The sequence below is a fragment of the Lissotriton helveticus genome, chromosome 9 (genome assembly GCF_964261635.1).
Source record: "Lissotriton helveticus chromosome 9, aLisHel1.1, whole genome shotgun sequence".
Classification (NCBI taxonomy): Eukaryota; Metazoa; Chordata; class Amphibia; order Caudata; family Salamandridae; genus Lissotriton; species Lissotriton helveticus.
The window spans coordinates 546,937,777-546,949,954 of NC_136070.1; the positions used below are offsets into that span (position 1 = coordinate 546,937,777).

The window sequence follows — 12,178 nt, forward strand, 5'->3', positions numbered from 1 at the left end:
GCGAATAAACTGAAATTGTCTAGAGGCTCAAGACCGTCTCGGAATGCGGAAAAGTTCCTTCTTGAGCCCCCCGCCTTCAAAAGGGAAAAATTTATGGCACAATCGTTGAATCTGGAACTCGCTTCCTCCTTCACTCTGTGCCATCACCTCCATCCAGATCTTCAAAGCGGACCTAAAATCTCTTTTATTCCAAAGACACTTTCAGAACTAATTCCCTCCTTCTCAGACCCCGCCAGGAAGTTCTTTAGTCATTGTAAATTTGTCACATATATTTATATTTTGGTTTGTACATCCTGTGCTTGTTACGTTTGATATTGTGTTCCTTTTGCCTGCGTTGTTTTGATTCTATGGCCTGCTATTTTTCGCCAGGAAGTTCTTTAGTAATTGTATATTTTGTCAATTATATTCATATTTTTGCTTGTACAGTCTGTGCTTGAGATTGTGTGCCTTATGCCTGCGTCGCTTATGGCATGCTATTTTTATTTGTTCCAGCATTCCTCTAACAGTTCTCTCATGTAACGTAACTGGTTCTATTATTCAGTGCTCTGACACCTTCGGGTAAAGTCCGCGCTTAATAAGAATGCATTAAATAAATAAATAAAATAAAATAAAAATAAATAAATAAAACACACAAAGAGGAGGCAAGCCTACGGCAACTTACTAATAATAAGCAAACAAAAGAGCGTGACAATGAAGCCAAACAATGGTAAGCAATGGGCGTTCTCTAAGCCCACAGATAGAAAATAAAAGTTCTCAAAGAGACAGAGCAGTCTAGGCAAGGCCTGAAAAAGGACTGCTTTACACATGACCTATTAGTATTAAAGCAAGTTGGTGATGCTACTGCAGCATGGCTGCCAAATTGCTTTTACGTCTTGAGAGTTAAAGTTTTCTTCCGTCTTCTGTGTCGATGGCTGCGCTTTGGCTGTCCGTCCTTTCTCTATGTTGTTGGCGCGCGGGAAGCTCAGTCTAGTGGCTGTGTTACGAGAAGGGTAGCTGTCACCATGGCCGCTAAGGGTGTCAGTAGGGAAACCTTGGACCTGGAGCTTGAGACTTTCGGATTGGAATATAACGAAGATGATGCAGTGCCTGAGAGGAGTGAGTTACGGTCGGGAGTTGGCGGGCTTAGAGCATGAATAGGCATACCTAGAAACGGAGATCGATAGTGTAGATGCAACTAATCTTAATATTGTAAAGTTGTAAGGGTAGATTGTGCGCGAATGCCTTCTGTAATGAAACAGTAACAATATTTTGCGGCTTAGAAACCCCCTCGTTATATAAAAAAACAGATCCAGCGCCCAAAAATCTAAAGGCTTTGTGACTGAATGAATGAGGGGGAATGAGTGAGTGAACCACCGATGTGGGAATGGATTCGTGACTTGCGAAGATAAAGTTGATTTGAAAGGAAGTAGCTAACGAGTCAGTGAGGGCATGGCCGATGAGAGTTAGTGATATATCAGGGACGTGAGAGAGGGATAAATAACGAAAAGTTTAGAAGGTGTCCATTGTTTTAGAATGGCAGAAGAGGAAACTATGAATGAGACAGCCAAGGGAGGGAGTTGCTGTTAGGTATGGAAAGTGTGCGACTAGACTTATGGACCATGTGGTAGGTGATGAATGAAGCTGTACTCAAACTATGTCTGAGGTCTGCCGGCATAACTGCCAAGTGACCCACTATGCCATGTGTGACAGCTTCAACCCTTTTTGAAATGAATTCATTAACTCTGAAAAGTAAGTGGATTTATTCCAAATTGTGTTCACCCACACTGCAATATGGGCAAGATCTTTTGCTTTCTCACATTGTAAGGCTAGACATAAATACATATAAAACACACAGGTAGTATTCTATGAAAATCCAAGTCTGGCTAAAAGTAATACGCATAATGTGGGGCCTCTTAATGGCTATACTTGCTCGAGAGTGTGTTACTTAGTGATGGTCCTGTAAATAATGTACATCCAGTTAAGGCAGTGAATAACTACTTTCAAAGTTTGAGCGGTGTTATGGGGTCACTGATTTGAACTAGTTCCCTTTGCCATAAAGCACAAGACTCTATTGGCAGTAAGTTGAAAAATGCTCAACTAATTAGAAACCATCATGCTTTAAAGCGGACTTGTTTAAAAGCAACAGTATGGCTAAAATGGCCTTTGCTCGAAAAGAGTGAAAGTTGGCAATTGAAGCCATTAGTACAATAAGTAGCAGGAAATTCTGAACTGTGGTTTCCAGGGTTCATAATAACTCCATAAAAACTTGATTGAGTAATTTAGGAATTGCTATGTGAAAGGCATATCCAGTCTTTAAACACTGTGGATCCCTTTTTACATATTGGCAAACTGGGGAATGTTAATTCATATTAACATATTGGATAACTATCTGAGGAAATAGCAATTGGTGTTTATAGTTGAAAGTTAAATAAGAAGTTGAACAATATTGAATGTATAACAATTATCTCACTGCTGTATTTAGGGAGACGCATGCATCAGTCAAGTTCAGTATTGGAACTAGGCAGTATCTAGGGGTGTATTTTAGCAGAAAGCTATCTTTACTGTAATGTTTAAGCAGTCAAAACCAAATACTTTAGCATATCTCCTAAATGTTGACGTGAATGTTTAGAGAGGCACTTCAAGGGGGCTGGGTGCCCTCAGGCTTAATTTGACAGCACATTTAACATGACAAATTTGATGGCTTACAATTCTATGTCACTTTACAGAAATATATATATATACATATTGCAAATGGTGTACACTGTACACAGATTTCGATTTGAGAAGGACATGTATATAAATCATTAACGTTTAACCAAAAAAACACAGTCACCCAATCTAGGGGCCGATTATGATGGCGGACGGACCTGAGTCCGTCCGCCACCATAGAGTAGGAGGGACCGTCCGCAGGGGCAGCGGCGGTCCCTCCGTGCAAATTAGGATGTGACCGCCACCCTGGCGGTCACATCCTGTATTTTTAACATTGCGGCGGGTGCTGCTTGAAGCAGCACCCGCCGCAATGTTAAAAATGTAAGTTGTGCATTTGCATGCACAAAGAGGCAGGCACCGCGCGGTGCCTGCCGCTTTGTGCACGCAAATGCAGGGGGGTACCATAGGTACCCCGCATGTCCACCCCCCACCCTTCACCCCTGGGGGCCCGCAACGGGCCCCCAAACAAAAAACCGTATGCCTTTGCATGGCGGAAATGCCGCCGTGTGAAGGCATGTTACTCCAGACATCCTAATATGGCTGGCGGTGTCTGATAGACACCGCCAGCCATGTTAGTGCTTTTCCGCCGCGGACGGGAGGCGACCGCGGCGGAAAAGCTGCGGACTGAAAAACGATCCCCCAGCCATCCTAATCTGGCGGGGGTCTTTTTCAGTCCGCTGCGGTTTTCCCGCATCCTCCGGGCCGGCGGCGGCTTCCGCCGGCCCGGAGGATGCGGGAAAACCTCCATCATAATCAGCCTCTAATTAGCAGAGCAAACTATAACTTGCGCCCTCTCATACACTGCTTATGACCTCACATATTACATCACTCATGACATGTTCTATGACATTTATGACATCACAAATGACCTCATCCAAGCTTCTATTGTACACGTCACGCTGTAAACTAGTATGGCATTAGAGGCCTGAAAGTAAAAACAAAATAGCTCAGAATAATATGAAGCATCATTAATGCCATCACAGACAGAACTCCCTCAGGTGTAGCAAGCATGTTTTATATGCAACATTGACCCTATAACATACACTTCACAGGTAGCCTAGTGTTATGAACCTCAATGTACCCCAATATAGGCCCAGGTAGTTACACAACCTTTGACCTAAATCTTTCCTACCATTGTTCTACATAACAGGTTTGGAGCTGACCTTTTACCTAGTTAGGTGCTACATGGCTATCCTGTGGTTTTCTCCGTAAACCAGCCTCATGTATTATGCATGAGGATTCTCAATATCACAGCCGGATTACCATCTTCTGCATAATAAGTCTGTATAAGGGTCACCTCTGTTGTCATCCTTGCCCGACATGCCCATAGTACACTTCTAGGTAGAACCCCTGAGGGTACCTTTTGGGTATATAAGCACTACATCTCCACTGGGCAAACTAGAGGATAAAGACTTCCATGCTGGCACGTTGACAAGAGACGCTGAGGTCCTTGCATGCAGACACTCCAGCACACAGTGGTCTACCTTCCCTTGCATGTGTTCATCTTAAGATCAAGACTGGGTCCTCCTACATCAGGTAATGGGGTTGACTCTATCCTGAGGGGATTCTTATTCTTGGCTATACACGTACATACATGCTCGGTACATTTAGGTACATCTATTTATGGTTTGCATCGCAGGAGTGCGCATTATTACTGTTATGTATCTATATGCCTGCATATAGTCATTGTTTTAGCACTATGGTATAATTCTACCTTTTCTTTACTCTGCTAGTGCTCATAATCTTATATATCTGTTTCTGTTTCATGGTTGTTGCAGCACACGTATTTTATACTAGAATGACGCTGGTTCAATAAATACTGATATTGTCCCCTCCATTTTTTTTTGTGTGTGTATCTCTCTGAGACTAAGTGAGCACGAGTAACTGATCGAAAAGTACTATAATGTTTCCACGATCCCTGAGGGGTCAGGGTTGTCATGTTAGATATTTGCCGGAAACTATTTGCTCATTGTTAAGAGGGGCTCATAGTGGCATTGTGAGCTAGCTGGTCTACAGACTAACGTATCCTTCGGGGGTGCCTGGACATCAATACCTTAGTTTATATTGTCTAAACGCGCAGATCCTATATAGATTTGTAGGAACAACTCGACGCGAGTTCACATTAATCACAATTGGGAAACCCTTATTTCACATAGCATTCAATATGTATACAACTCTTTAATGAAAACCCATTTTCTCAATATAGTCAATATCTGTTCCAAAATGAATGACCTACTATAGATAGCTTTTATCTGTATCAAACCCCTCAGTCACCAAACGTACATTGAGAAATGAAGTTGATATGAGCAGCAAAGTTAGTTATGTAAACAGTGTTTACTCTATGGAGAGAGTTTACTCTATACCACGCTGTTTGTAGACAGAGAAACTGTCCTAACAAATAAACAAAGAGTAGTAAAGATATCTCCTAAGAACCGTGTACACTCTGCAACAGTTGTCAAAAAGGCACTATTTGCTTAAAATAACCCAGGTCTGCAGATGCTAAAGATCATACTACTTGCAGCCTTCATACTGTGGTGAAAACTTTATAGATATCCCATCTTCTGAAGCAAAACAAGCACATGCACGTAGATTAGTATGTTATGTAGAAATTGTCATGCTGAGACGATTCTGTCTAATAACGCAAGGCTCTTACAAAACTTAGTATCTACTACATAGAATCTTTTCCCTGTTGGACACTTTTCCTGCAGAGCCAAACTTGTGTGGAACATACTGGACACACATTGTCCACTGTCACCTGCACACACTTACTCTTCAACACAAACATTTATAACGTGTTCAGTACCTCTAAACACCCATGATGCATTGGTAGCTCATGCGTTTTGTAAACACACTCATTAGCTTTACACCTGCTGTATAAGATTTGGTAGAAAAGTAATATGGTAGTTACCCGCCACTATGTAAAATATGAAACAAACTAAAACACTCATTGGATGATGTCATCAATTACATCATTTGAGATGTCATCGGTGAAGTCATAAATTATGTCTTAGAACATGTCTTGAGAGATGCTAATATGTGATATCATAAGCAGTGCATGGCCGGGCAAGATATAGTTAGCTCTGCTAATTATAAGTGTTGAATTTCTGTGGGGTTTATGAGTTCAAAATGTTAATGTTGTTACTGATATACTCACATAACTATAATGGCACTGTAACTTCTTTTTTTATCAGTGATTATATATATTTTTTATTTTGTTTTCGAAAGTGCACCAAGTGCAAAGCGTGCTTAGGAAACCTTGTATATTAATTTTAGAATTTGCGCACTGCAGTTTGAGTGTTTGTTCGAAGACGCAGTATCTGTTCTAGGTGACAGCACGTGCCATTCATTTTGATAGAACAGTAATGGAAGAATTATTTAAGAATCACATTTTGTTTTATTATAACTGATTGTATTACTATTGTTTATTTTCTCCTTCTGCCTTTAAAGATTTGAGTTTATGGAGGCATAAATAATTATGCATTTAATTTGCTCAAAATGTTAAAATATGGTAGTGTTACCAAATAATGGAAATTGTGAGTTGTGCCTCATTATCATTATAGACACATCAATTGAGGGAGTCTAATAGTATGTATAGTAATTAAACATAAACTTATTTTACTAAATGAACTTTTTGCATGTTTAAAGATGGCGCTTACCAGCCAGTTACGTCTAGCACTGTGTATTCCTTCTGCTATGTTTACTACCTATAAGGTTTTTAATAAATGTAGAAAATGGCGGTCACCGTCGTGAACAAGGTTGGGAGCTGCAACCGAAACGCGTAGACGTGTCATTTCCTGAGCTTGGAAATAAAATTCTTGAAGTTTCACTGTGGAGTGCCGATGTAGTTCTTTGATAAGGAACATTGTTATGGAAATCTATCTCTCACTGAAAAAAAGCATACTAAAGGTGTTTCTGGCCATTTGGGGTTGTGCGCAGGGCCTGGCCTGTGGCCAAGCCCTGCGCCAGGTTTTACCTGCTTCCAACCCCCCAGCGGGCACGCAATAATTTATTTATTGATGTATTTTTTTAGTGGTGTGAATCCGCAGATACACAGCAATTCTGCAGCGAGCTGCGTTGGGCGTTGCAGTTGATCCACGGGTCTCCGAAATCGAAAAAAAAAAATGTTTTTTAATTTTGACCCCACAAGAGGTCCCTCCCACATCACAGCCCAGGCGGACAGGGTTCCCTTACCGTGCCCCCTTATATCACATTTAATTTTATTTTCTAGGACTCGGAAACCGAGTCCTAAGATAGCGGCATCACTTTTCCTTCAGGTTGCAGCCAGCCAATCACTACAGGCAATGACCTCGCTGATCCACCGTGGGTAGTCATAGCCAACCAATCACAGTGTGGCAGGATCCATGCACCTGTTTTATGTGCCTGCAGGACATAAAGTGAATTTATTTAACCAAATATTTCTCATAGTTATTTTCAGACAGCACAGAAACCAAAAGAGGGTAACCTTGCGCACTGTCTAATTGTGAATAATGAGAATCAGGTGGGAAATTAATAAATGACCAATTACGGAGAGGTGGAAGATGAAGAGTATACTTAATGGGGGCCGCAGGTGGATTATTAAAGAGATGGAGAAAGTGGGGGCAAGAGTTGTACTAGTTAGTATATTATACATTGCTAAAAGCAAAATGGTTATTATACTGCATGGCTAGTTTTGTGCTGCACTTGAGGACTAGTCTTTGGTCTGTTAGTCTAGGGGAACTTTAACACCTTGCTGGAGTTAAAATTAACCTGGATGTAAAGCCTCTATAATTTTTGACCACATGAGGATTATCCGAAGAGTTACTGGCCTCATTCCTAAACATAAAGTTCACATCACAAAGGTAATTGAGGCATTGTTATATACTGTGTTTTCATTTTTCAGTTTTAGTTGTACAAAATATTTAGTATTATTATTTGTAAAGTGCAAACTGCTACATATAACAGTATCCTGGCACCTGATGGGATTGTGCTAGCTCCTGAATGCAAACTCAAAGGGGATCAAAATGCATTGGGAATGAAGTTAAAAAAGTACATACAATTCCTTTGTTAATGCTGATAGTTCAGTTTAACTTTTAAAGAATATTTTCAAGTTCATGGAAAAAAATATTGGTAATACGATGAGTGAACAGTAAGCATGTAAAATTAAGTTTAACAACATGATGAATTAAACTTAAATAAATCTGAAATATTAGAGAGAAAACAATATTGGGCAGGGCCCTATGGCATTTTATGTGGATGGCAGAGTGTAACATATTTGGGATTTTCGAGCCCCCATCTCGAAATCAGGATCGGGAAGGAGCAGTATGTTATTTCTTTATTTTTCTGTATCTCCCCCCCCCCCCCCCCAACTGCTTCAGATCGCATGCAGCCGCCACTGGCCCCCACTGAAGTGCTCACAACGGTGGCAAATGTTTGAAATAATGAACCATGATGGAACAGTCAAAGTAGAAACAGGGGTCTGCTTTCACAAAAACTGGATCATGTTAACTGTCAAACGCTGTTCAAGCCATTCCAATATTGCAGTCATCAGTATTGTTGTGTTTTGATTTTGACAGGATTGTTTTATCAAGCATGAATGGTGTATGTTCCTTAGAGCCGCGGGCCTAGGTTTATCACTGTCTTGTTACCATATCAGTTTGTACTTTGTTTTGCAATATGTACATATTTTTCGAATTGTCCTTTGATTCTCCCATGAATGTATGTATGTGTTTTTAAGATGATGATTATTATTAAAAAGCTGTGCATCTACAAAAATGCACAGCTCTTGCTGGACATTCACATCTTTATTTTAAATGTAATAATTATATTGAATCTAGACTGAGGCATACATGCCCTTTGAAGTACACCTCGCCCATGTCTACCTAAAGAGTCAAGGCTGCTTATAGTGTGACTCTTTGGAAGTGATTAAGGCAAATCTCTAAAACAGCGGGCCAGGTGCTTGAATAGTTGTGACCCACTCCACCAAAAACACAGTTAAATCAATATAAGCATTGAACTTCTATGTTATTTCAAACCTACACAGTTTGGTCAAGTTCTAGGTGGGAACTTTGTGAAGATAACTAATTGTACTGCATGTGACAAGGCCAGCTTTGTACAGCTCACTGATCAGCTCTACTCTCGTATAGAAGTTGTCCATATAAAGATCTCAACCTTTATGAAGGAGTGGCTGGATAAACTCCCATCCAATCTTTCCTATGACTTCTAGAGTGGGAAGGCAACCTACAGGGTTTAGAGTGGAGTCCTTCCCTTTATACATTCTCAAGCTGTACACCTAGCCAGTAGAGATCTCACACAGCATGTACAACTTAATGCTATAGCAAGCTCTTTTGCTCGTAACGTACTGCCTGAGCAGCAGCCGCCCTTTGTACAGCATCAAGGACTCTGCTCATAAATGGCTATATTCTTTGAAGGATTATAAATCATACAAATGTTCCATGACAGGCTGAATTTTGAACAACCTGTAATGATCTGGATGGCCCAGGGGAAATGCAGCAGAATTATCACTGAAATGTAGCATATGCTGCAATAGCAAACATCGATCTCTGCTTCTGTATGCTGCAAAGATGCAGTGGCATAGAGTGATGCAGTGTAAAGGGACAGAGTGCAATGTTGTAGCTTGCTGTGGACTAGAGTATTGTGGCGTACAGTGCATTGGTCCATAGTAGAGTGGCTTAGAGTGCAGTGGCGTAGCATAAGTGGCAGAGAATGGAGTGGAATAGACTGGCGTAGACTGCCGTGGCGTAGAGTGAAGTGTTGTGGAGTGCAGTGGTATAGAGTAGAGTATTATATAGTGCAAAGTAGATTAGTGTGGCTTAGAGTGGATTGGTGTAGAGTGCAGTGGGGCAGAGTGGAGCGATGCAGAGTTTAGTGGCATAAAGTAGGATGGCAGAAAGTGCAGTGTTGAGTATTCTGTCGTAGAGTGCGGTGGCGCAGAGTAGATTGGCGTAGATTGCATTGGTTTTGAGTAAAGTGGCTTAGAGTGCAGTGGCGCGCACTGCGGTAGAGTAGAGTGCAGTGGCTCAGAGTGCAGTGGCGCAGAGTAGATTAGAGTAACATAGAGGGGATTGGCATAGAGTGCACCGACGAACAGTGGTGTGGTACAGAGTAGAGTGCAGTGGCATAGAGGGCTGTGTTGCAGAGTAGGATGCCGTAGAGTGCAGTGGTGCATAGTAGAGTAGTGTGGGGTAAAGTGCATTGGCATAAACTGGAGTGGTTTAGAGTAGAGCGGAGTGGGGTAACGTGGAGTATGCATGGTATGGTAGTGTGCTGCTATTACAGACAACACATCTTCAATTGAAATGACCATTACATTTGCACTTGCATACAGATTTACTGATAAAAGTGTACGACGCTCAAACAATCGTGTTGAAATGTCATAACCCAATGTATTGTTTTGATCGTCAGCACAGTTCATTTACAGGCATTTACATTTTGTGTGCTAAATAACATCGTACAGCCTTCCTCAAGCAGACCCCCAGTAGCCATATGATTGTCACATAAATCCTCTCACTATGAAGTTGGAGAAAGAAAAATAAACACCAAGCTCCCTGGAAGACACAGGCTCTCTTTCGTGTGTGCCTTGAAGTTCCATACAGCTTTTCGAATATAATAATACGTGTTCCCTGTAAAAGTTTTTCTACAGTGTAGTGTGTTCTTATCCAGTATGGTAGTTTAAAAAAGTTCAGTAGCCTTTCTGAGATGCCTACCAACATAGGCTTTTATTTTGTTCATGGTAGCCTTCCAAATCCTGTTTTGTGCACCCTTTGTTTCAGGCCAAATCTGGGTAGTCCAGTCCTTCCCATAATGGATGTTGCAAACTAATGCTAAGACGTGGTGCAAGTGATCACTGCTGGCAATACGCTGAATTCAGAAATAGCTGAGTTTCTTCAAAGTCTGAAAGGAATTTCACATCTATTTTCCCCTTAGGTGCCTCATGCAGGTTGGAATATCAACTGGAGACCATTATATGAATGTAATGGAGCGTACTTGTGTTTTATACAGTATGCATGTTTATATTTTGGATATCTTATAGAACAGGACAGGAACCATGCCAAATTTTCAGGAAATTAATGTGAGATGAATTCACATACATGTAATCCAAAAAGGAATCACTTAAACAGCTTCAAATGTGGTTGGATCTGACCTCCTGGAAAAATATTGAACACAACTGCCAGAGTGTTTGCATTTACATTAAATCTTAGTGGGGGCTGTTACAGGCTGTGTTCCCCAAATGAATGTTATATACTATAGACCCTGTCACATTCACTTACAATTTATGTGATACATTCTCGGGAAACTGGCAGGCTTTACTCCTCTATTCTTCCACTACTGAATAATACTGCAGTTTGCTTGTGTGGCACCCCCTCAACAACCTAAAGTTACCCAATCCTCCTTTGGTGCCATCTTCAAAAACATTACAGCTGTCTGTAAGATTTCAAGTGATGTAAGCAAAACCCATAGCTTGACATCCGTGAACCATTTCCCCTTAACCAGTACTGCCAATTAGGACCAATATTGTATGCAAATTTGAGAAACCTGTGGAAGGAGGATTGTCAAGTCCTAGGCAAGGACTCATTTAAGCAATCAACAGATTTGCTATAGAGTATAAAAAGTAAGGTTGAAGTTTCCAGCAGTCGACATAAATCAGTACCAACGTTTCATCACCAAATTGACTGCTGATACTCCTATTAAGTCGGAGAAATCTAGTCTGATTGTTAAGGCATTGCGAGCAAAAAGGCATGAAGTCTTCCAAGCCTAAATCCGTCATTTTGTGCATCTGCTTTGTAGTATATGAAAAGTATACACACATGGTACACATACTCCTATTCCATGCATGATGCTGTAGTGGCTTTTGGAGAGATCTTGGTATTTGGGTGGGCGTGTCCTTATTTGCAGAAAAGCACTACATTTTGGTTAGAAAGAGACGTACCACTAATGTTTAGGACTCTGCACTGATGTTAGAAACTTTAATGCCATTTGATCCAACATCTCTATTTAATGGATAACGCCTTTCATTCATTTGACCAGTTTTTGTGCAAATTATGATTGCTTTTACCATTTACTCGTCCTTTAAAGAAATGTTATTTAGAGGTCAACAGGAGTAGATCTTGTTTGCCTTTCTGACATTAGCCATACAGTTAAATGTTTATTGTGAAAACTTGCAGAGCTTTGAGAAACTAGGGGGTTCATGGTTGTATTACATTTCTTTATTGATTTGACATTTTTCTTTCACCAAGGATATGTACTAAAAGATCTAGGAATTAAAGAACATGGATGGATTTGGTCTTAAAGTTCAGAAAGCAATGGCTTGTTTACTAAAGTCGGGTGATAAATATATATGTCAAAAAAAGAGTCAATTGATTTTACTGTGCACCCAAACTTAGCGATGAATTGAGCGTATATGAAATATTCTTTACAATGAGGGAAGCAAAATTTGTAGCTACAGTTTTACTGCTAGTGATTGTATCAAAGGATCTAAACGTTGCTACAAAAG

At 40.6% G+C, this 12,178-nt stretch overlaps 1 protein-coding gene across 1 annotated transcript in view; it reads left to right on the forward strand.

Moving 5' to 3' along the window:
• The first annotated feature begins 940 nt into the window (after positions 1-940).
• Positions 941-12,178, forward strand: part of POLA2 (DNA polymerase alpha 2, accessory subunit) — a 273,226-nt gene continuing 261,988 nt past the window's right edge. The window contains exon 1 of the mRNA XM_078660428.1: positions 941-1,095. Within this exon, the coding sequence (XP_078516554.1) occupies positions 1,002-1,095 (94 nt within the window). The 5' untranslated portion in view covers positions 941-1,001. The remainder of the gene's footprint in view (positions 1,096-12,178) is intronic.